Consider the following 25,968-nt stretch of genomic DNA (forward strand, 5'->3'; position numbering starts at 1 on the left):
GCATATATGTACACACACACACACACACACACACACAGGATAATCCTTCACTTATAAAAAAAATCAGTATATCAAATATTAGCACTTTAAGGCAGAAGTTGCATATTCTAAAGTATAACAACAGAGATGGCAAGTGAAGATTGCAGAGACTGTATTGGAGGGGTGGTTAGCAGAGGGTGGGAGAGGAGAGGGATTCAGGAAAAAAAGAAAATTTAACAGACATCATAATGGAAAGTTATATGATAAGGATCATGTATACAGTAACATCTTTTATTTGATCAATATACAATGTATGTAATTTTTTTGAGAGGTTACTGTTATAAGGCACGTGCACTCACCAGAAAGACAGAGACAGAGAGACAGAAAGTGAGAAATCACCTCCCAGGGGGGATGACCACGCCACAATCCCTTCTCCTCTTGGGATCTTGGGCACGCATGCACTCATACCGGGTGTGAGTTCAAGCCACTGGATACGGGACTCAAACTACTGTTAACTACAATGGGAGTCCAGCGACATAACCCTTACGCTAATTGCTGGTCCCCAGTGTATGTATGTTTTGGAAAATCCATATTGTATTCTGTTAAGATGTACAATGATTAAATGTTAAAAAATTCAATATCGAAAATATAAAGATAGAAAAAATATTTTTATACAGATTTTGCTGAGACAAGCACTTTGCAAGAACTAACTTTATTTTTTTCAAATTTACTTTTTAAATGACATATAATTGTATGTATTTACTGTGTGCAGCATGGTTTTGGGATGTATAGATAAATTTAGAATGGTTAAATGCAGTTACTTAATTGATATCTCTTGTCACTTGGCTATCATTGTGGTGGTGAAAACATCACTTGCAGGACTAGAAGTTGTTCAGATGAGCTAGTGAGTAAGTAATGAAAGAATGTGAGCACCTAGGACACTACTGCATTCCACTGTAGACTTTCAAAACACTGGACGTGTACACTACACTAATTTATTTATTGTGTTTCTTATAGATTTTACTTCTTTTTTTCCCCCTCGTTTCCCTCTGTCTCACCCTCTGCCATTTCCCACCCTCCTTCCACAGTCTGTGGTAGCCACAGTTGCTCTCCATGCTTATATACGGTCAAGTATTTTTAACATTTTTTTCTTTATTTAAGAACAAATTAACACCAGTTTAATGTATTTTTTAAATTTATTTTTATATATTTAATCACTGTACATCTTTACAGTGTAAAATAAAGTATTCCCAGCATGAATACAGTGCATATTAGACAAGTCAAAGACATTACCATATACATTATCAACAGATAACTCTCTACTTTAGTTTCTCTTAAATGTTTTAGTCGTTTGTTTTTTCCCTGGTTCCCTTCCCCATCTTACCCAGCCCCTCCTATACTGTCTCTACTATCTACAGTTGCCCTCCCTGCTATTATACCTTCCAATATTTCAATTTTTGCTTTAGAGCACAGACATTCCGTATTTATTAAGCATGGACACACAGAAGAGAACAAAAAGAAGAAGAGTGTTAAAGTAGAGGAGAGATAAGTTTTCTTAGTCAAGGCAACCCAAGATCAGCCAACATCCTGTTAAATCCTCAATAGATGAGAAAATTTAGCCACAGGGAACAGTGACTCCCTTACTTAATTCACAGATGACTACATATTCATGAGAAAACCTGGAGAGTTCAGAAATATTTTCCACCATGAAATAACATTAATTAACAAAGGTATTACAGTAAACCATTTCTGTTAAGATGACTTGTTATGCAGCAATAACTATCTGATACAATAACCAAAGTGAACAAGATGAAAGGCAATTATAACAATCTTCTGCTTTGTACTTTTTGTCTTTTTTCTTATATGTGAAAACTATACTCATTTTACTCTATTAGTCAAAATTGTAAGAAGTTTGTACTAGAAAAAGACTAATAAGAGGTTCCTTTCTAGGAAACCAGAAGTTAGAAGGATATCTAAATTTGTGGGAAAATAGTTGTGACCCAAAGTTATGTCCTGGATAGGAATTCAAGATTATTTGTGAGTAATCCTTTGATCACAAAGATTGAAGAGATAGCTGAGCATAAAGGAAATGTAATATAGATGATACAATATTCATTCACTACCCCTTTGATGATTATAAGCTTGGAAAAGAAGGAGATATTTTATTAGAGAATTGGAAATACTTGTGTATGTCAGCAGAGGGTGAGAGGGAGGGAATAGTCTAGGGTGAGAGAAGAAGCAAAATATATAAGAAACACAATAAATAAAATATGATAAATAAATAAAAAACAAAGACATTTCAACAATAAAATATCAATCAAACCAAACCATTCTTCACCAAAATTTACCAATTTTCTCTACTTTAATGAGCAGATCTAGAAAATTAAAGAGAAATATTTTGCATAGTAATACAACATATAGCTTAAAACTTAATGCATTATATGGAAATACATCTCTGACTTTAAGGTGGCAAAAAGACAAATGATTTACTAAATTTGTCTTTCCAAGAAGATTCCACTTGAATAATGCAGATAGTAATTATTTTTTCAGTGTCTATATAGGCACTGTGAACACTGGGTAGAGTTAGAAGTAGGACATAAAGATCAGAATGAAATCCAATGACAAACTATAAAACAAATTGTTGTGTTAAACTCTCCATTTTCATGAAGACCTATTGAGAGAGTGATATATCAAGGAATGATGAATATGAAATTAAAAAATTGTGATTTCTAAGTGCAAACAAATAAAAATTTTAAAATAATTATATAAATAACATTAGATGCCAAGTGTATTTATTTTATTCCCATAATAGAAATATAACCTATTTTTTATAGAATCAAAACTTAATCTATATTGTCTGGAAAGGAATTATTTTTCAGAAATTTATGTTGCTTAATAAAATCAACTGTGATTTATAGCTATTTTTGATTTATGAATTAGGATAAACTTGTGAAAATACAATAAGCTGAAAAGAAAGATTTGTATAGATATCCAACAGAGTGGAATAGTGAGATACTTAAAATCCAGAGAGGCTGAAATCAAAGCTTTGAAGTTTTAAGAGATAGGCAAATGGAACAAGTTCCATTTCCAGAAACTGATCAGATTTTCACCATTTCTGCCTCAAATACTTTGAGCCATGCTAACAAGTGTAATTCTTCACGTCCTCAGTACCAGAGTCATTTATTCGTTGATAGTTTCCTTCCAGAAAACCTTTTCAGAGCCCTCTTCATGTCTTCATTCCTCAGACTGTAGATGAAGGGATTCAGCATGGGGGTGACCACAGTGTACATCACTGAGGCTGCTGCACTTGAGTGTGAGGTCTGGGTCGTAGAAGAACTAAAGTACACACTTATCATTGTAAAGTAAAATAAAGAGACAACCAAAAGGTGAGAAGCACAAGTGGAAAACGCTTTATATGTCCCCTGAGCTGATGAGATTGCATGAATGGAGGAAACTATCTTGCAGTAAGAATAAAGGATCCCCGTGATGGGAACACCACCCAGCAGCACAGATGCAGAATAGGTCACCACGTCATTAAGAAAGGTGTCAGAAGAGGCAAGATGGATAACCTGATTAAGTTCGCAGAAAAAGTGAGGGATTTCCAATGGTGTACAAAAGGACAGTCGCAATGCCATTAAGCTGTGCAACAATGAATTCAGGACACTCATGATCCAGGACAACAAAGCCAGCAACACACAGAGCCAAGGGTTCATGATGATGGTGTAGTGTAGGGGGTGACAGATGGCCACATACCGGTCATAGGCCATCACGGTGAGGAGAAAGTCATCTACACCTGCAAAGAGCACGAAAAAGAACATCTGGGTGATGCAACCTGCATAGGTGATGACTTTGCTCTGTGTCTGGATGTTCACCAGCATTTTGGGGATGGTGGTGGAGGTGAAACAGATGTCAGCAAGGGACAGGTTGAGGAGGAAGAAGTACATGGGGGTGTGCAGGTGGGAGTCTGAGACGGTGGCCAGGATGATGAGCAGGTTTCCAATCACGGTGATCAGGTACATGGAGAAGAAAAGCCCAAATATGAGAGGATATAATTTGGGTTCCTCTGAAAATCCCAGAAGAAGAAATTCTGAAATTCTTGTCACATTCTCTGGTTCCATGTGATGGAAGTGACTACTAGGAAAAAGAAATTAATATGTCTATTTTTTTCACTCAAAATGGCTTTCAATGTTGACTCACAGAATTCACAATAATTACTCACATATATAAAATTCGACAGATTTTAATTAAAAGTTCTTCATTAAGGAAATTAATATTTCTAGTTTTTTCATTGCAAGGGGATGAATATACTTTCTAAAAAAAAAACAGAGAAAGGAGGTGGGGGAGAAATCACCCCCAATAGGTCACAGTCATGTCACAATCTCATCTCTTCCATCTCTCCGTTATGTCACGATTTTCAGCATGCATGCATACAAACCCAGAGTGTTTTTCAACCAACGAGGGCTAGGATTTGAACCACAGTTAACCATGTCAGATCCAGGTTCTAAAATCTCTATAAAAACACTTGTATATCCATGTTCATTGGGACATTATTCACAATTACTAAGACATGAAACCAGCCCAAATGTCCATGAACAGAGAAATTGATTGAAAAGGTGTGGCACATACACATTACAGAACATTACTTAGACATAAAAATCAATGAGACTGGCATTTAATAGAAAGTGGACAAATATGGAAGGTTTACTACTAAGTGAAGGAAGCCAGACTGTGAAAGAGAGGCCTTGTGTGTCCCCACTTAATATATACTGAATGCCTGCCCTCTGGCAGAAACTGAAATATTGGATGGTATAATGGCATGGAGAATAACTGTGGACATGAGAGATAGTGTGGGAGGATGGTGGGAAATGGTGGAGGGTCAGAGGGAAGGAATCACAGGGAAATAAGAAAGAAGTAAAACATTTAGAAAACACTAAATGGAAAAATATCTGTAGAAGATAATATGTATGGTAATATCTTGTAATAAGCCATTGTATTCTAGATGAGAAAATTCATTTTCATATGTTGTAATGAAATACAGTGAATGAATGTAAAATAAAATTTTATAAATATGTATATATGTATACATATAGAATCACTATGCTACAGGGCTGACCCATTCTCTGGATTTTGTTTATGGTTTCTCTTCCCTTTAGCATACCCCATCCTCCCAGGTTATGTTCGATGGGAAGTTTCTGCCCCATTCTCAATCTTTCTCCAAATTTTCTCATGCATTTTAATAACATAAACTGAAAACACACCAAATTCTATGTACTGTCTAGGTAATGAATATAAGTTGCTAAGAAACAAAAATACTTAACAATTATAGATGAACTGATAAATAATTTTGCGATATATCACATATTAACAAGTGCTTTGGGGACCAGCAGATGGTGTAGCAGTTACATTGCTAAACTCCCACAATGCCAGCCATGGTTTGAGTCCTGGACCTGGTGGCTGGAAACACACCGGGCACATGTGTGTGCATGACCAAGATCATGAGAGGAGAACGGAGAAAAAAGGATTGCAGCTTGCTTGACCATCCCGCCTAGGAGATAATTTCTCTCTTTACCTCTCACTGTCTCTGCCCCTTCTCTCTCTCTGGTGAATGCATGCACCCCAAGACAAAATCCTCAACAACAACAAAAAATGCAAGTGCTTTGAAAACAATGAAATTATGTAGAAGTGAGAGAGTGGGAAGGGGGACTATTAACTGGCAGATAAGTGACATTCGAACAGAGACTTCAGGAAAGAGAGGGCAGAAGCTGTAAGGATACTTGGGGAAGTGCACATATGGCAGAGGAAATAAGCAAGAGGGAGAATAATGAGATGGTAACAGGAGATGGTGAGGAATGAGGGACCTACTGATGCTGAAGCTTGAGGACACTGAGGCTTCTTCAGTCACATGCTTTTCTATCCCTCTAAAAACATAGCCATCCAACAGTGGAGACACAGAAGCAAGATTCCAGTGAGCAAGATCCCCATGGACATGTGAACTTGGAGCCACATTGTAGTATGACCACTTCGTGCTGTGTATTTATAGAAACATTTGGGAAAAGCGAGAACTATAGAGAATATGTAACCAAGTAAATAGAACAGATTCAAAACAACTGTGCTTAATGAAATGGAATGAAAATATAAAATTATAGAAACATTGTACAAATATAACCAATAACATCAACATAGGTCTCTAATTACAGGTTAAATTGAAACTATCTGGGTGTAAAATATTAAAAATATATATTTTTAAAGAAGCAGTGGGAAAAAACAGTATCAAAAGTATCTATTGTTAAAATTTTGCACCATATAAACAAAGAGATTTAAATGTGCTTATGAAAAAGACACACATTATTTTAGGTGAACACAAAAGGATGTGCTTTGCAAGATGTCAGAAAATAATCATTAAGTTAAATAATTAATTTAAGTAAAAAATACATGTGTAATAAGTAATAAGAAAAACAAATGTGAAATAATATTGTGACTGTTACAAAAGAAAATGATGATTAAGCCACTAAGCAGTATATTCAGAATGGGAAATCACATTTTGTGTGCTGTGACGATGGTTAGGGAATGCATGTACATTAATTAATTTAAAAAGTTTCAGAAAACTAAAAATCTCATGGAAATATGTGCAATGGGAAAACTATGTATGAATATCAAAAAGTTTTTGAACCAAAATAAATTCATACTTTAATTGTAAAAAAATTAAAAATTTAAAAAATAAAATAAAATCAGAACATTTATTACTACTAATGATTCAGAAGACGTTCTTAAGTTTAAAAAGTAATGAGGGTGCCCAGGAGGTAGTGTGGAGGTTAAGGCACTGAATCCCATGTTGCTGACAGTGCAATTCAAGTCCTGGATCTGGCAGTTAGCAAATATGCCCTAGAGAAAAAAACTAAAATACATAAATAAATAAAGCATTGAGGAGTATGGGTATGTAATATGACTGACTAATAGACATAACCACACAACATTTAAAATTTTTCATAGCACCCCTCAAGAGTTTTATTTTTACATCTATTGTAATTAAAAATAAAAAAAGTAAACTTATTGCCAAATCCCCAATTCATAGAATAAACTCAAAAGACATCTGGTATGAAAAAGCAAAAAACCTGTAAAGAAAATTCCCACTAAAGGAAAAGGCTAACAAGCTCCAAAATAATTTCAGTCTCAGCAGTAGTGAAATAATTGATTTGTAAAGCTCTTTAGTTTTCCCCAGTGTCCTGTCAAATAAAATGGATTTTTTCTTAAACTACTCAACTTGAGAGAAGATACTGCAAAATATGTCTCATGAGCTGCATTGTGAGGTAGTATTTGTAAATCATCCTCTAGTTCGACCCTTGCAGTGATATAAAAACATGTCCAAATACATCCCATCTTAAAAAGTAAATAAAATTTTCAATTTTAGCCATTCTGACTGGAGTTAAGTGACATCTCATTGTGGTTTTGATTTGCATCTCCTTTATGATAAGGGATTTTGTACATTTTTATATGCTTTTTGACTATTTGTATGTTTTCATTAGAGGGATGTCTGTTCAGTTAATTTGCCCGTCTTTTAATTAGGTGGATCATACGCATATGGAAGACTTACTGCAAAGTGAAGCAAGCTGGGCTATGAAAGATGGGTATAATATATACCGAATGTCTGCACTCTATGGTAGAAACTGAACTATTGGACTGTATAAAAGCATGGAGAACAACTGTGGATACCAGACATGGTGTAGGAGGAGGGTGGGAAATGGTGGAGGGTGAGAGGGAGGGAAGCTACGGGAAAAAGAAGCAAAATATATAATACCATATGATTCAGCAATCCCACTCCTTGATGTCTACCCAAAGGACAAGAGAATCCTTAGTTGGAAAAGTGCTTGCACATAGGTGTTTATTGTGGCATTATCCACAATTGCTAAGACGTGGAACCAACACAAATGCCTACGGACAGAGGAATGGATTGAAAAGGTGTGGCAATATACTCTATGGAATACTACTCAGCCATAAACAAAAAAAAACTCTGAAAAATGAATGAAATAATTTAGTCTACTCTTTTAAAAAAGTTTGTAAAATATTGCACACTTTAGTGCACATCCCTCCACACAAAATATTAAATTTTCCTACCCACTTGTTGCAAATCTCCATGGAAATGTCCTAACTTTACTGAAATCACTTTACCTCTCCTGTGACTTCTTTGGTCATCTCCAACTGGATGTCCATAACCATGATTTAATTCTCACCTGCACTGCTGAGCCTAACAGGCACTTTTTAAATATATTAAATAAATTAACTATGAATGTATTAGTCAAGCAAGTAAGTACACTGATCTTGTGGCTCTGAGTTATGCTGGTCTGGGATCTCAGGTAACCTCAAGTAAACATTCTCAGCTTCCATTCTCTGGAATTCTTTCTTATAGTACCTATTGGGCTCTGAGACTCACCTGCCTGGGGTTGCTGGAAAGATGGGAGTCTGAATTCCTTACTGGATGGATGATCATAGAGACTACAGCTCTGTTCTCAGGCAAGAAAGCAGGAAGGAATGAAGCTTAATTTTCATAGCTAGGTTTAGGAATACAAAAGAAAAGTCAACCACATCCTGTCCTGCACAAGGACAACAGCAGAGGAGATATTTACAGCTATTGATATTGGCTAATTTGGCATCTTTCTCTCCTGTAAATCCAACTCCTGGGCATTTGATATCCCACTGGGAAAAAGATCTTGGCAGAAAGAAATATTTTCCTAATCACTCTCTTTTCCCAAGACATCAAGTTAGAAGTTAGGTGAACACTGTCATTATTATTCCTCCTTGAACTCACTTTTCTCCAGCTACCACAATCCTTAGCTTCATGATGCTTTTGATGAGACACACAGAAATTTCATTATCAGTCATATGGTAGTTCTATTTATAGAGTTTTGAGAAACTTTCATATTAGAGATTGTACTAATTTACTTTCCCAACAACAGGGTAAGAGATTTTCCTTTTCATCATAGCCTCACTAGCAATTGCCATTCTTTCTTTTATTGATCCTAACCATTCTAACTGGGGTTAAATGATATCTTATTTTGCTTTTAATTTGTGGTTCCCTTATGACAAGTGACTGAACATTTTTTTTTGAGAGGTTTTTGCCATAGGACATGTGTGCTCGCCAGACAGAGAAACAGAGACAGAAAGTGAGAAATCACCCCCCAGGGGGGATGGTCACACTGCAATCCCTTCTCCTCCAATCTCCTCTTGGGGTCTTGGGCACACACAAACACGCACCCGGTGTGAGTTTTAAGCCACCGGGTCTGGGACTCGAACCGCGGTCGACTACATGGGAGTCCAGTGACATAGCCATTATGCTAACTGCTAGTCCCTGAACATCTTTTCATATTCCTTTTGGTTACTCAAACGTCCTCCTTGGATTGTCTTCTATTCAGTATGTTTGCAAAGTGGATGAATATAGAGTACTCAATGTGAAGTAAAGTGAGCCAGACTTTGAAAGATACACACTGTATATCCCCACTCAATATGTGCTGAATGCTGTACTCTGTGTCAGAAACTGAAAGAAGCAAAGATACAAGAGTATAAAGGGCGAGTGTAGATACCAAAGACAGTAAGGGAGGGGATGGGCAGTGAAAGCTGGATGGAAGAGCATGAGTGTATAAGTGTGAGGGGGAAAGGAAAAAAATCATTAACAAAAGAATGTAATTTTTTGTGGGAAAAACATGTTCTATAACTTTTGCTTCATGAAATTAACTGTTTTATCTTCAGATCTTTTTGCCATTATCATTACATCCTCTACATTCACCACTTTGAAACAAACAATAGATATGGAGATATGATAGTAGGAGAAGATAAGTATAAATACCAGAGAATTTAAGGGAGGGGAGTGGGTGATAGAGGAGCAGAGGAAAAAAAACTTTTAACTGAAAAAGAATGTGAAGTTCTCAAGGAGAAAAATAGAAAGGCAAGACATTTATGGACATGAAAATGGATGATTTTCTGTTGATACTATGTATGGTATCTTCAGCTGGTCTGGTGTGAAGTGTATTCATGTTGGATAAATTCACTTTGCTAGGTGTAGTGAGGTATAGTGATGGAATTATAAAATAAATTGAAATTTAAAACTGTTTTTAAAAATGTAGTTTTCTGTTAAAAAGGATTCTGTAATTTTTGCTCTCTAAAATAAAAATTATTTTAAAAACAAATCTTAAAGAGAACTACCATTTGCACCTTCATTTATGAACATTTGTTAATTATAAGAAATTATTTCAGATCTCTTTATGTACTATGGACTGAGATTTGAATATTAAATGGATTGTACCATTTAATTTTTGCACCTGAACATTCCATAAGATTATACTATTAAGAATCTGTTGTACATTTGCCAAAGTGGGACTCAGAAGAATTAAGTGATCTGCCCAAGGAATGAATCAAGTAAAGGTTGGTTTTGATTCCATTGAGGTGTTTCTAGGGCTCGTGCTCTGGGCCAGTTGTTATAAGTCAGGACAATTTTGCCTCCAGGAGACACTGGAAAATGTTGGGAGAAGTTTTGGTTGTTACAACTGAGGAAGTGTCCTTGGTTCCTAAAGGGTTGAAGCCAAGGATGCTGGCGAGCATCCCAGAATGCACAGGACAACATTCACCACAGATAATTATCTAGCACAAAAGCCAATGGTAAGGTGGGCCAACAGGTTGCATGGTGGTTAAGGCAGCTAGATCCCACGTGGCTGACTACACGATTCATGTCCTGGGCCTGGTGACTTGAAAGTCATGTCAGGTATGTGTGCATGCATGCCCAAAATCCCGAGAGATGAATGGAGCACTAGGAATTGCAGCATGGTCATTCCCCCATGGAGGGTGATTTCACACTTACCTTCTCTCTCTGTATTGGTCTCTCCAGTGAGAGTACATGCGCTATAGCAAATAATATTAATAATAATAATAGAAAAAATCTATATGGGCATCAAAATCGGTTAGTTTCCATGTGTACTTTGTAATAAGTGGAATGATTATGGTGAATTTTTCTATTTTTCAATGAGATTGTACAAAAAGAAACATCTTGAGAAATTAGAAGACTCCATAGGAGAACTACTGAGAAATCCAAAAGGAAAAATAATAGTTAACCAGAAGAAGAAAACAGCATTTTTCCTCATGCATAAGTAAAGACTGACTGATGATGAAAACTGTCTGCAACTGGAAGGGACCCTGTCATAGTTTCTTGTCCATCTCTAAAGACTATTCCTCATTTGGAGTATGTAGTAAGATACCCTCCTGGTAGGAAGCCTTCTTGTCTGTTAATCAAAGACTTAATCATAAGGTCCCAGGACTGTATTCATTATCTGAAGGAAAAGATTTATTTTAGGTAGGAGTAGGTGGTTTGAAGTGAAGGATATTTAAAAAGGAATATTTACCTCTGAGGGGGACTTGGACCCTTGAAGTGGAATTTCCATAGGGACTTTTAAGCATATACTTTCATTCTCCTTCTTTTCTCCAAGAGTATCTAGCCACCGAAGGTGAAAGAGGACATCCTTTAGGGCTAGAGTCAGTCGTAGCATCTGTTCTCAGACTTTGGAGAACATATTAACTTGGGAGTGACAAAAGTGTTAGGAGGTTACATCTCAGGAGAAAGGTGAGTTTAAGGAAGAATAATGACAGTATTGACCTGATTTCTCACTTAATCTCTTGGGAAGAGAGAGTGATCAGGAATTTTTTTTTCCTTCAACACAACTCTGTGTTCTCAAAGGGATATCAAGTGCCCAGGAGTTGGAGTCACAAGAGAGAAAGATGCCAAATTAGCTGATACTGGAAGCTGTAAATAACTCCTGTGCTGTTGTCCTTGTGTAGGGCAGGACATGGCTGATTTTTATGTCGTTTTAAACCTATCTGTGAAACTGATGCTTCGTTCCTTCCTGCTGTCTTGTCTGAGAATAGAGCTATAGTCTCTATGATCATCCATCCAGTAAGGAATTCAGACTCGCATATCGACAGCAACTTCACAGCAACCCCAGCTAGGTGAGTCTGAGAGCCCAGCATGTACTGTAGGAAAGAGTCATGGAGAATAGAGGCTCAGAATGTTCATCTGAGGTCACTCGAGAGCCCAAGCCAGTACAGCCCAGAGCCCCAAGGTCACCATGCTTGCTTGCTTGCTTGACAAGTTAATTCATAGTAAATTTATTTAATATGGCTTAAAAAGAAGTCTGATAAGGACCAGCAGTTAGTATAATGGCTATGTCGCTGGACTCCCACATAGTCGACCGCGGTTTGAGTCCCAGATCTGGTGACTTAAACTCACGCTGGGCGCGTGTGCGTGCGTGCCCAAGATCCTGAGAGGAGAATGGAGGAGAAGGGATTGCGGCATGGCCATCCCCCCTGGGAGGGGTGATTTCTCGCTTTCTGTCTCTCTGTCTGTCTGGCGAGTGCACGCGTCCTATAGCAAAAATCTCTCCCCCCAAAAAAAGTCTGATAGACTAGCCACACAGATGAGAACTGAATGATGATGATAATGCAAATGCAACTGGAGAAGACCAAAGAAGGAACAGGAGGAATAAAGGGGTATAAATAAACTTAGGAGATTCCATGTAAATTTGTAATAAGTGGGTAAAAAAAAGTGATTCATTCATTTGAAGGGATGTGTGCTCAAGTGTGGAGTATTTAATTTTTAAGATGGGTCTTTTAGTAGTCATTGCAAAGATCAGACCAAAGGTTGGCTTACAAATATTACCCTGCAACAGCAGCTCAAGTGACATATATTTTCCAGTATCTTCTTTCAAGTTGAGTAGTCACAGGAAAAAAAAAAAAAAACTGGTTTATTTGATAGCTCACTGGGGAAACTTAAGAGGTTTACAAATCACTAATTTCATGACTGTTGAGACTGAAAATTTTCTGGAGTTTGTTAGCCTTTTTTTTTTTTTTAACTGAGAATTATCTTTGTAGGTTCTTTGTTTTTTCATACTTTTTTTCCATTTTATTCCTTCTAAAGATAGGGTTTTAAAATTTTTAATTGTTTTTTACATTACATTTAATTACATCTATCTTTACAGTGTATAAAATTCCTTTTTCCAGCATGATTACAATGCACATCAGTCAAGACAAAGACATTACTATCTACATCATCATCATCAAATAGCTTTTCATTTTTTCCACATCATTATTATTATTATTATTCTTTTTTTTGTTTTTAGTATTATTCAATCACTATGCATCATTTGGCTTGTGAAGAGAATTTACCTAACATGAAATACTTCTCAGACCAGTCTAGTAGAAAAGACTATACATGTTATCATCAACAGGTAGTAAACCATTTCTATGTCCCACAAATGTCATGCCTCTCTATTCGTTCTCAAGCTATACTCTTTCCTTCTCCCACCACCCCTTTCCACACTGTCTTCAGAATCCATAACTGTTTTCATTGTTTTATGTCCTCCAATCAATATTTCAATCTCTACAATTTAGTGGGGATAGTCTCTCTCTCTCTCTGTAAAAAATATATATATATATATACATGTATATATATATATATATGTATATGTGTGTGTGTGTGTGTGTGTGTGTGTGTGTGTGTGTGTGTGTATTAGTCTATATATATATATATATTAAGTGGATACATACAATATCTTTCTTTGATACCCTGGCTTGCTTCAGTCAGCAATAAATCTTCCATATTAGACCACTTTCTTTCAAATGCCAGGGTGTTTTTTAATGGCTGAATAGTATTCCATGGAGTATATGTACCACACTTTTTCAATCCATTCATGTTTGTGGACATTTGAGTCATTTGGTCATGACTGCTTTTTGGTGTCCCATAGATTATGGAAATTCAGGTACTCATTATCATTTGTTTCCATATTTTTTTTTAGTTTCTTCAATAGTAAGTCATTCAGAAGTAGCTTGTTTATTTTCCATGTGTTTGCATTTTCGAGGGTGTTTCTTTTTTTCTTTCTTTTCTTTTTTTTTTTTTTTTTTTTTGAACGGGTTTTCAGGGCGTGTGTGCTCGCCAGACAGACAGAGAGAGACATAGACAGAAAGCAAGAAATCACCCCCCAGGGGTGATGGTCACGCTGCAGTCCCTTCTTCTCCATTTTCCTCTCGGGATCTTGGGCATGCACGCACATACACCCGGAGTGAGTTCTAAGCCACCAGGTCCGAGATGGGAACCGCGGTCGACTACATGGGAATCCAGCGACATAGCCATTACGCTAACTGCTGGTTCCCTCCAAGGTGTTTCTTGAAATTGATAGCAGGTTTAATTCAATCATGATCCAAAATATGCTGATATAGTTGTACACCGTTGAAGTTGTAAAGACTTGGCTTGTGTCCTATCATACAGTCAATACTTGAAAAGTTTCTACGACAGGGTGAGAAAAATGTGGTCTTAAGGTGCAAAGTTTTATACATGTCTGTCAAGCCCATTTAATTTATATGATCATTTAGGTCCTGTATCTTTCTGCTTATTTTTTGTCTAGACATCTGTCTAAAGGAGATAATGAGGTGTTGAGATTAAAACAATTACAGTGTTGGAACCTCTCTCCCTTTTTAGCTCGCATAGTCTTTCTTTCATGTATTTAGGCACTCCCAAGTTAGGTGCATAGATATTTATAAGCGTTATGCCTACTTGATAAATTAACCTATTTACTACTGTATAATGTCCTTCTTTGTCTTTTCTTACAATCTTTGTCTTAAAACCTATTTTATCTGAAACAGTATTGCAACTCTAACCCTTTTTTAAATTTCCATTTGCATGAAATATCTTTTTCTAGCCTTTCACTTTTAGTATGCATGTCTTTATCCATAAGTTGTGTTATGTAGGCAACAGATAGAGGGTTTTGGTTGTTTGTTTGTTTGTTTGTTTATGCATACAGCCTGTCTGTATCTCTTGATTGGAGAATTTAATCCATTAACACCCAATGTTATTATCAATATTTCTGGACATGTTCTTATCATTAAGTGAGTCATTTTCTTGGTTGTTTTTGTTCTAGCCATCCATCTGACTTTTTAGTTTTCCTGGTATAGCACTCCCTTCAGAACCTCTTGAAGATCTGGCCTGGAGTTGGCAAATTCTTTCAGTTTTTGTTTATCTAATGTTTTCTATATGCTTTTCCCACATGAAGGATAATCTTGCCAGGTATAGTACTCTTGGTTAAAATCATTTTTCATTTAACACTTTCACTATATTTACCCATTCTTTTCTTGTCTGCATTGTTTCCGATGAGAGTTTAGCCTGATGGGGTAACCTTTGTAAGTAACTTGATGTTTCCTTCTTGCCAATTTCAGTATCTTGTCTTTGTCTGTGGTTTTGGCCTTCCTGGCTATGATGTGCCTTGGAGAGGGTTTTCTTGGGTTGATTTTATTTTGGGTCCTATGTATTTCTTGTATCTGGATATTTGAATGCCTCTCTAGGTTTGGAAAGTTTTCTTCCAGGATTTCATGGAATTAATTATCAATACCCTTATTATTTTCTTCTTCTTCTGGAATACAATTACATGTATGTTTGGGTGTTTAATGATACCTAGCATTTCTTGTATATTATCCTCATTTTTCTTGGTTGTTTTCTCAGTCTTTTTGATATATTTTTCTAGGTCAGAGGTTTTGTCTTCTACATTCAAGATTTGGTCTTCTACATGATCATGTCTACTTTTAATACTTTGGGGAGAGGTTTTAGCTTCTTATATCACATTCTTAATCTCTAACAATTCTGTTTGATTCTTTTTTATGGTGTCTATTTCTTCTTTTAAATCATGGAAGAACTTCTTCATTGCCTGGAACTCATTGTCCCTTTTCTCTTGCATCTCATTTAATTTGGTCACTATGAATATTCTGTCACTATGTCACTATGAGTTTACCTGACATTTCTATGACTTCCATTGTGTTGTCTGTGGGTGATGAGGAATTTATGTTTTCCCTTGGGGGAGAGACATTTTCTTGGTTGCTCATATTTCTTGTGCCTCTCCAGTGGTTCCTAGTCATCTGGTGAGATATACATTCCTTCCTAAATTATTCAAGGTATTGCCAAGCATTCTAAGGTGTGCAGGAGTAGGCAATTGGCAATCTCTATTCTGCTCTGCCTCTCTGTTGCTCACCTGCACCCTGCACTGTTGTCACTGGTCCTGGGTTACCCAAAGTCCTCCCTGTTTCTAGAGAGCAGATGTGCCTGAAACTGAGTTGTTGAGTTTCAAGTCAGTAACAAAGAAGAGATCATGCAGCTCAAGTTGGGCATCATATGCTATACTAAACACTGAAATCCTGAAAGTTCAAATGCAAATGGGGGAGGAGATGAGCGAGGGGTCCCAGCTGTTAACCCTTCAGCCACAGGCAGCCCTCCTTCCAGCAAGGCCTTCTGCAGGAATGGGTGTCTGGATGGGTCCAGAATTGGGGGTTTTGAAGTAAGTTTGCTACTTTGTATTTAGTTATGAAAGATGGATTATATAGAGATAAATATTGTGGGAGGTACTATGTGAAAAATTAAAAATTTTGTGTGGTCACGTCCATTAGTCATATCGCATACCCATAACCCTCATTACTTTTTTTTTTTCCAATTTTTGTTCTCGGGCATATGTGTTCACCATACAGAGACAGAAAAGAAAAATGAGAAATAACCTTACACGGGGGTTGGCCACACCACAGCACTCTCTGCTCCATTCTCCTTGTTGGCGATTAGGCACGGACACACACACACACACACACACACACACCTGATGTGATTTTTCAAGCCACAGAGTCCAGACCTTTAACTGCACAATTTGCTATGTGGGAGCCAGTGCCTCAAACTTCCTTCCACCTGCTGGGCACCATCAATTGCTTTTATTCTTTCTTTTCTTTTCTTTTTTTATTTTGAGAGAGAGATTTTTGCTATAGGGTGCTCATGCTTGGTGGAGAAACAGAGAGAAGAGATGCAAAGAGACAGAAATCACTCCCAAGTGGGATGGTCATGCAACTATCCCTTCTTCTCTCAGGATTTGGGGCATGCATGCACACATGCTCTATGTGAATTTTAAGCTGCTGGTTTGGTACTGGAACTGCAGTCGACATGGGACCAGTGCCTTAATAACCACACATACCACACACATGCCACCTGCTGGCTCTCCTTCAGTGCTTTTTTCTTTTCTTTTCTTTTCTTTTTTTTTTTTTTGAGAAAGAGATTTTTGTTATAGGGCATGTGTGTTCACTGGAGAGACAGAGAGACAGAAAGTAAAACATCACCCCAGTGAGGGAGGTCAATGTCACAATACCTTCTCTTCCTTTCTCCTCTCAGGACTTTGGGCATGCACATACAGATACCTGGCATCAGTTTCAAGCCGCTGGGTCAGGACTCAAACCGTGGTCAATCACGTGGGAGTACAGCTACATACCCATTATGTCATCTTCTGGTCCAAGCCACCCACTCCCAATTCCTTTTTAAACTTAAGAACATCTTTTGAATCATTAGATTAATAACTTCTCTTTTGTAACATTCACTGTGTTATTTCACATTTGTTTTTCTTATTAGTACCACATGTGGGGGCCAGCAGGTGATGTGAGGGTTAAGGTGCTGGACTCCCACATGGCCAACCAAGTGTAAGTCCCAGATCTGGGAGCTTGAATGGTTTGAGTCCTGGACCTGGCAGTTTGAAACTCACACTGAGCATGTGCGTGTGCATGCCCCAAATCCCAAGAAGAATGTAAAGGACAAGGAATTGCAGCATGGCCACTCCCCATGGGGGCAGATTTCTCACTTTCTCGTGGTCTGTCTCTTGGTGAGTGCATGTGTCCTATAGTTTTTTGTTTTTTGTGTTCGAGTTTTTTGCTGTAGGGTGCATGCGCTCTCCAGAAACACAGAGAGAGACAGAGAGACAGAAAGTGAGAAATCACTCCCTGGGGGGAATGGCCATGCCACAGTGCCTTCTCTTCCATTCTCCTCTCAGGCTCTTGGGCACACACACACACGCACCTGGCATGAGTTTAAGCCACCAGGTCCAGGGCTCAAACCCCAGTTGACTACATGAGAGTTCAGTGACATAGCCATTATGCTAACTGCTGGTCCCCATGTGCCCTATAGTGAAATGCAGGCTGCTAGCCATTCCCCAGTGTGCACTATTGGTGATAAGGCCTGAATCACCAAATATTCCTATCACGAGCTGGTACTTCCACTTTGGCGATCATTGTTTTACCTGTGATATCTGTTTAAAATTACTAATCAAACATTATGAATCAAATAATTCTTTCTTAATAATCTGACACTATTTTTTCCACCCTAATAAAAGATTTAAGGGGCAAAACAAGAAAGAATGAAAATTACGACATGTGTTTATGGATTAAATCTGTTTTTTTAAACTTAATCATTTTCTTCTTCTTTCTTTCTTTCTTTCTTTTTTTTAGAGAGGTTTTTGCTATAGGGCATATACACTCTGTGGACAGAGAGAGACAGAGAGACATAAAGTGAGAAATCACTTTAGGGGACGGCCCCTTCTCTTCCATTCTCCTCTCAGGATCCTGGGCACACACGGCCAGCATAAGATTCAAGTCACTGAGCCTGATACTCGAACTGTGAGTGCAGCAATGTAATCATTAGGCCATATACTGGTCTCCTTAATGATCATTTTCTACCATTATATACAACACATTCTTTTGTGTTCACCTAAAATCATGTATATTTTTAATAAGCCTATTTGAATCCATTTTGTTTAAATGATACAAAATTTTAACAATAGATACTGTTGAGACCTTTTCTTCCACTACTTCTTGAGGGTAAGGAAATAAATTAAGGACGAAAATAGAAAGGCAAGATGTTTATGGGACACAGAAATGGGTTATTAACTGTTGATGATAATGTGTTTGCATCCTCAACTGAACTGGTGTGAAGTATATTCATGTTGGCTAAATTCAACATATAAGATAAGTGATATATAGTGATTAAATTTGTAAAATAAATTAAGATAATTTAAAATAATTTACCTGTTTTATATTCAGGTATTTTCAATTTACCCTGAAATTAGAGATTTACGTTAATGCAATTAAGTTATCATCTTAAAGTTTTCTTTTTTTAATTATTACTTATTTAATTTTATTTATTCATTCATTTACTTTAATTTGACCAGAGAGAGAGACACAGAGAGAGAGAGAGAAAGGGAAAAAGGAAGCCGCCAGGTCCAGGACTCGAACCGTGGTTGGCCATGTGGGAGTGTCCAGCACCTTAACCACCACGCCACCTGCTGGCTCCATCTTAAAATTTTCTTTAATAATTTGTTTTATATTCTCATTCCTTTTTATTAAGTACACTTGTTTTAAATCTGTTCTAGTTACTTGGTTATGTATTTCCCATTATTCTCTCTTTTTAAATGTTTCTATAAATGCACAGTTCAAAGTAGTCAAACCACAATGTGGCCGCAAGCTCACATGTCCATGGGAAACTTGCAAACTGGAATCTTGCTGCTGTGTCTCCACTCTTAGAGGGCTACATTCATAGGGGGATAGGACAGCATATGACGGAAGAACCCTCAGTGTCTTCAGGTTTCAGCATCAGCAGGTCTCCCCATTCCTCAACATCTGACACCATCTCATTATTCTCCTTCTCATTCCTTTCCTCTGCAAGATGTCCACTTCCCCAGATATCCCTGAAGCTCCCACCCTCTCTTCCCTGAGGTATCTGTTCAAATGTCATCTTATCTGCCAGTTAATAGTCCCCCTGTCCACTCTCTCACTTCTACATAATTTTGTTGTCTTCAAAGCACTTGTTAACATGTGATATGTCACACGATTGTTTATTTATTAGTTCACACTATCCACCAATAAGTATTAAGTATTTTAATTTCTTAGCAACTTATAATCATTACCCAGACAATACATGGTCTTTGGTGTGTTTTCAGTCTATATTATACAAATGATGTAAGAATTTGGGGAAAGGCTAAGAATGGGATAGAAAGTCTCAATCAGACATAGCCTGGAGGGTGGGTTGTGCTAAAGGGGAAAGGAAACAAACACAAAAAAGGGAATGGATCAGCCCTGTAGTTTAGCAGTTTGAGGAGTCAAATCTCATGTGGTTGGCCAGCCCTGGCTGCTTGAAAAACATTCTGGGTATGCATGTCAAAAATCATGCCAGGATTGGGACCAGCAGTTAGTGTAATTGCTATGTCACTGGACTCCCATGTAGTCGACCGCAGTTCGTGTCCTGGACCCAGTGGCTTAAAACTCACACCAGACGTGTGTGCATGCATGCCCAAGATCCCTAGAGAAGAATGGAGGAGAAAGGATTTCGGCATGGCCATCCCATCTGGGGAGTGATTTCTCGCTTTCTGTCTCTCCATCTCTCTCTGTCTGTCTTGCGAGTGCATGCGTCCTATAGCAAAAACCTCTCCAAAAAAAAGTAAAAAAAAAAAAAAATCATGCCAGGATGGAGAGACGAAAAAAGAAGGGATTAGGGAGAGTACTTTTTCTTCCCACCCCCATTTCTGTTTTCCTAGCAAGTACATGCACTGTATGGAAATTTAAAAATATGTAGAGATCAAATTCTTTTTAAAAATTATTTATCTATTTACTTATTATCATTATTATTATTTTTAATTAACGATAAGGCACATGTGTGTGAGAAAGAGAGAGAGAAAGCAAGAAAGCAAGCCACCAGGTCCAGGACTCACACCATGCTCAGTTGTGGGAGCCAAGGGCCTTAACCCTGCTGGCCCTGAGATCAATTTTTTAAATAAAAACTGAATTGTAGCATTTCAAATCAGTGAATAATTCTCTGTTGTTTGTTTTTCAAGATTATCCCTTATTTAATTCTCTCAGAATGAATGCATCATGTATCAGTAGAGTCCAATATATAATAGGCATTGTCTTCTACAGGAAATGTGACTAATTTTTGAGAACTAAGTCAGTTAACTATGTGAGCAATTTTGAGACAGTTATGTTAATTTCTTTTTCCTGATAGTCACTTCCATCACATGGAACCAGAGAATGATACAAGAATTTCAGAATTTCTTCTTCTGGGACTTTCAGAGGAACTCAAATTACAGCCTCTTATATTTGTGATTTTCCTCTCCATGTACCTTATCACAGTGTGTGGAAACCTGCTCATCATCCTGGCCACCATCTCAGACTCCCACCTGCACACCCCCATGTACTTCTTCCTCTCCAACCTGTCCTTTGTAGACATCTGTTTCACCTCCACCACAGTCCCAAAGATGCTGGTGAACATCCAGACACAGAGCCAGGTCATCACCTATGCAGGCTGCATCACCCAGATGTATTTTTTCATGCTCTTTACAGGGTTGGATGACTTCCTCCTCACTGTGATGGCCTATGACAGGTATGTGGCCATCTGTCACCCTCTGCATTACACCATCATCATGAACCCCCAGCAGTGTGTGTTACTGGTTCTGTTTTCCTGGATCCTGAGTGTCCTAGTTTCACTAATACATAGTTTAATGGTGCTGCGATTGTCCTTCTATACACAGGTGAAAATTTCCCACTTTTTCTGTGAAATTAATCAAGTAGTCCACCTTGCCTGCTCTGACACATTTATTAATCTCATGGTGATCTATTTTGCATCTGTGCTGCTGGGTGGTGGTCCCCTCACTGGGATCCTTTACTCTTACTCTAAGATAGTTTCCTCCATATCTAAAATTTCATCAGCTCAGGGGAAGCACAAAGCGTTTTCTACCTGTTTCTCTCACCTCTCAGTTGTCTCCTTATTTTATTGCACAAGTATAGGTGTGTCCCTTAGTTCTGCTGCTACCCACAGCTCACACTCGATTGCAACAGCCTCAGTGATGTACACTGTGGTCACCCCCATGCTGAACCCCTTCATCTACAGTCTGAGGAATAAAGACATAAAGAGGGCTCTGAGACTATCAAATGATCAACTGTCCGTACATTGAAGAAATGAATTTGTTAATAGGGCTCAATCATCAAGCAGAAATGGTAAGAATCTGGAAGATTCTGGAACTAGAACTTATTCCATTCTATTTCCAGGAACTTCCATTACTTTGATTTTAACATCTCCATACAATATGATACCCTATTTTTCCACTCTGGCTGACACCTGAACATTAGTTCTTTCCCTTTTCCACTTTTTTTTTCACAAGTTTTTCACATCCTTAGATCATAAATACTTGGAAATTCCCATTAATTTCTTAGAGCAACATAGATTTATTTAAGGTAGTTTTAATGTATGTTAATTAGCTTGAATCAGCCATTACACTATGTGTACATATTTCAAAACATGTTGTACACCACAAATCCATAAATCTGTATTTGGCAGTTAAATAGATAATTTATTTTAAAATTTCTCATTTTTTCCCTTGATGATGTATACTGAAAATGTGTTCCTTCTTTTACTAAAAATTAATATGTTGTACTTTTCTTATGGGAAGAAAATAGCTGTATTTAGCTGCCAATGTCATTTATATCTTTCAATTGTAGAAGAAATCTGAGACCAGAATTTAAAATTTTCTGTCCATCATTCCATGATATATGGCCATCTAAACTCTTCTTTATGAAATGTAGAGTTAAGCACAGCATTAGTTTAACTCATCATTTTTTTCTCATATATAATAACTTGAAAAGAGGCATTACTTTCTTCATGTCTTTAAGTGGACTCTACTTGGAAAGACACCTTTCAATGAATGGGTTTTTTTTAATGGCCTTAAAGTCAGAGAAGAATTTAAAAATGATGCACCAAATTTTAACCTATGCATTATATAAGACTGGTGTTCATGCATAAAGTGGATTCTTCATTTTGATAAAGTATGGTTTGGTTTGATTTATGTTTTATTATTGAAATATTTTCCTATTTCATGTTGAAAATTTTGTGTTGCTTAAATTTATAAATCTTTCCATTTTCCTAAATACAACATATCCTTTTTAAAAGATTTTTTAAATTTAATTTAATTTTTAAAATTTTATTATTATATTTTTATATTACATTTAATCACATCTATCTTTACAGTGTAAAACATTTCCTTTTCCAACATGATTACCATGCATATCAGTCAACAACAGGTTTCCTTTTCTAAACACAATCATCAAAGTGGCAGTGAGTGACTATTGTCCATATCATCTTTATATATATATCTCGTTTATGTGCAGATATCTTTGTAATCTACATGATCAAAGCATGCCTCAAAAGCCACCTTGTATTTCTATGTAGTCATGTGTGATTCAGCATCACAAATATATCTGCACGAACAAGCATAATGTTTCTTACCTCTTGGTTTTCCTGCAAGGAAACTTATGTTAGTCACTTTTTAATATAATCTTTTCAAATAACTGAGTAACAGAGGAGTCATTGGTGCAGTCCTAAAACATCAGGGAAAAAAGACCGAAAATAAAAAGTAGAAGTTTAGTATAATTGCCCTTCATTCTGTTCACTTGATTGTTGTATCTGTTATTTAAGGCTGCATAACAAGCCATCCTACATGAAAATGGCTTAATGCAACATCTTTGTTAACTAAGGAGACTATTTGGGGGAGGGGCGATATTTCTGAGCTCTTTGGGTCTCATGAATCTGTAGTTATCTGTGAGTCAAATGAGCTTGATGTCGATGTTGGCTGAGGTTTCTCATCTGTTGAGGACTTGGCTGACTATTAGTTGATCTAGGGTGTTCTTGACTAAGACAATTAGGCCCTTCCACATTTCATCTCCTGTTTCAGCTGGATAGCCTGGACTTGTTCACATGGCTGAGGCAGGGTTCCATGCAATCACAGAAATGTACCAAAGACCACTGGGACCCACTGTTCATATTAATGTATTCTAATGATCAAAGCAAATTAAAACTTCTATATATGTCTCGAGCCTTAAAGAATGTCTTTCACCTTTGCCCTCAGTGGCTGGATACTCCTAGAAAAAAGAATGAGAATAAAAGTATATGCTTAATTAGCTCTTATGAAAATTATATCCCAGGGTTTCAAGCCCTCCTCAGAGGTATATAGTTCTTCTTGATCCCTCACTTTCAACTCCTTATCCCAATCTAAGAAAGAAATAAACACTTTTTCTTCAGATAACGAATAGAGTCCTCAGATATCATGTCTAGATCTTCGATTAATAGACTAGATACAACCTGCTTCACAAATGTTTTTGATGTCATCCCGGTCCTTGCCATGTATTACTTTGATTATGACTAATCTGCTCATTTCATAAGGCCCTCACTTTCATACTGGTATCTATTGAGAGAATTTATTAGAAGACGTAGCATTTGAAATGCAAATAAACAACACAGATATAAGGATTTGAAAGAAGATGGAGAATTAATGCATGAATTCACCGTGGCTACTATCCACAGCGATGGGAAGGCTTGAGCAGTGATGGGAGTCAACAGAGACTTCAAAGACCTGTAGGAGAACACATATGCCAAAGGAGGGACAGTATTTAGAGATGTACAAGAAACTGTGTTAGTATGCCTTTCAGTTGCAGACAGGTTTCATAGAGTCAGTCTTCACTTACTCAGGGAAAAAAATACGGTATTTTCTTCTGGTTAACCTATTGTTTTTGTTTTTGGGTTTCTCATCTTGTAATAAATTCTCTTCTGGGGTCTTCTAGTTTGTCAAGACAATCCTTTTTGTACAAGACCATTAAAGAACAGAAAAGTATTCACTATAATCATTCCACTTGTTACAAAATACACATGGAATATAACCAATTTTGATGTCCATGTAGATCTTTATTTGAAATTATTTTTGATTTTTTTGCTATAGTGTATGTCACTCACCAGAGAACAACAGAGACACAGAGAGTTGGTAAATGAAATTACAACCCCCCCCAGGGGGGGGATGGCCATATAGCAATCCCTTCTCCTTTCAGGATTTTGGGCAATCACACACATGATAAGTGTCTATGATGGATGTTGTCCTGAATATTCTGGGATGTTAAGGCTCCTTGACTTCAAATCATTAAGTACCAGTGGCACCTCCCCAGTTGTCACAACCAAACTTCTACATGTATTATCTAGTGTCCCCTGGAGGAGCAGGTATACTGGTTGATAACCACTGACACAAAGCATGAGACCTAGAAACACCTCGATGGAGTCTGAATCAAAGCCATACCTTACTTGGTTCATACCTTGGGCAAATCACTTAACCCTTCTGAGCCCCATTTTGTAGAATAAGTCCCTAGTAATACAATCTCATGGAATGTTCATGTGTAAAACTTAAATGACACAATCCATGTAATATTCAAATCTCAGCTGGTAGTACATGAAGAGATATAAATACAATACACTTCTAATTACCAAATGTTTCATAAAGGAAGGTGCAAATGAGCAAATGACAGCTTTTTTTAAAAAAAAGTTGCTTTTTATGAATTTTTATTTTTATTTCATTTTTTGGAGAGGTTTTTGCTATAGGATGTGTGCACTCTCCAGGAAGACAGAGAGAGACAGAGAGACAGAAAGCGAGAAATCACCCCCAAGGGGGGATGACTAGGCCACAATCCATTCTTCTCCATTTTCCTCTCGGGATCTTGGGCACGCATGCACACATGCCCAGTGTGAGTTTAAACCACCGGGTCCAGGACTCAAACCACAGTCAACTACATGGGAGTCCAGTGACATAGCCATTATGTCATTATGACTAACTGCTCGTCCCAAATTTTTATTTTTATTAAGCAAAAATTACAGAACCTCTTTTTTGTTTGTTTTTAACAATACACTTACTTGTCTTTGTCTGTTAAGATTTTCTTCCTGTGACCAGCAGATGGCCTAATGTCTGCATTGCTGGACTCCTGTGTAGTTGACCATAGTTCAAGTCCCAGACCTGATGGCTTAAAGCTCATGCCAGGTGTGTGTGCATGTGTGCCCCAAATTCCAAGAGGAGAATGGAGTAAAGGGATTTCAGCATGGCCAATTCCTCTGGGGGATGATTTCTCACTTTCTGTCTCTCTGTCTCTCTGGTGAGGTCAAATGGGCCCTATAATGATAATCTCTCTAAAAAATGAACAAGCAAAAACTTTCTTCCCTTTGCCCCTCCCTTGCCCCTCCCTTGCCCCTCCCACCTACTCTCTACTGCCCACTCCTTGCCCTTTTTTTTTTTTTTTTTTTTTTTTTTTTTTTTTTGG

At 37.4% G+C, this 25,968-nt stretch overlaps 2 protein-coding genes across 2 annotated transcripts in view; one reads left to right on the top strand and one right to left on the bottom strand.

Moving 5' to 3' along the window:
• Positions 1 to 3,155: 3,155 nt before the first annotated feature.
• LOC102490464 (olfactory receptor 7A17) overlaps positions 3,156 to 25,968 on the bottom strand; it is a 43,539-nt gene continuing 20,726 nt past the window's right edge. Inside the window, exon 2 of the mRNA XM_006150815.2 lies at positions 3,156 to 4,113. Coding sequence (XP_006150877.2) covers positions 3,156 to 4,113 — 958 coding nt within the window. The remainder of the gene's footprint in view (positions 4,114 to 25,968) is intronic.
• LOC102490884 (olfactory receptor 7A17) lies at positions 20,315 to 21,797 on the top strand. The gene is made up of 2 exons (XM_006150816.2): positions 20,315 to 20,347; positions 20,874 to 21,797. The coding sequence occupies exons 1-2, from the start codon at positions 20,315 to 20,317 to the stop codon at positions 21,795 to 21,797; spliced, it is 957 nt and encodes a 318-aa protein (XP_006150878.2).

Source organism: Tupaia chinensis, unplaced genomic scaffold, assembly GCF_000334495.1.
Source record: "Tupaia chinensis unplaced genomic scaffold, TupChi_1.0 Scaffold000300_1, whole genome shotgun sequence".
In the NCBI taxonomy this organism is placed as follows: Eukaryota; Metazoa; Chordata; class Mammalia; order Scandentia; family Tupaiidae; genus Tupaia; species Tupaia belangeri.

What these genes read in the sequence shown, in the direction of transcription:
- LOC102490884 (XM_006150816.2), top strand. Translation starts at nt 20,315, where the DNA reads ATGGAGAGACGAAAAAAGAAGGGATTAGGGAGA. An exon ending in AAAAGAAGGGATTAGGGAGA is followed by an intron (nt 20,348 to 20,873) that starts GTACTTTTTCTT and finishes ATGGAACCAGAG; the next exon opens with AATGATACAAGAATTTCAGA.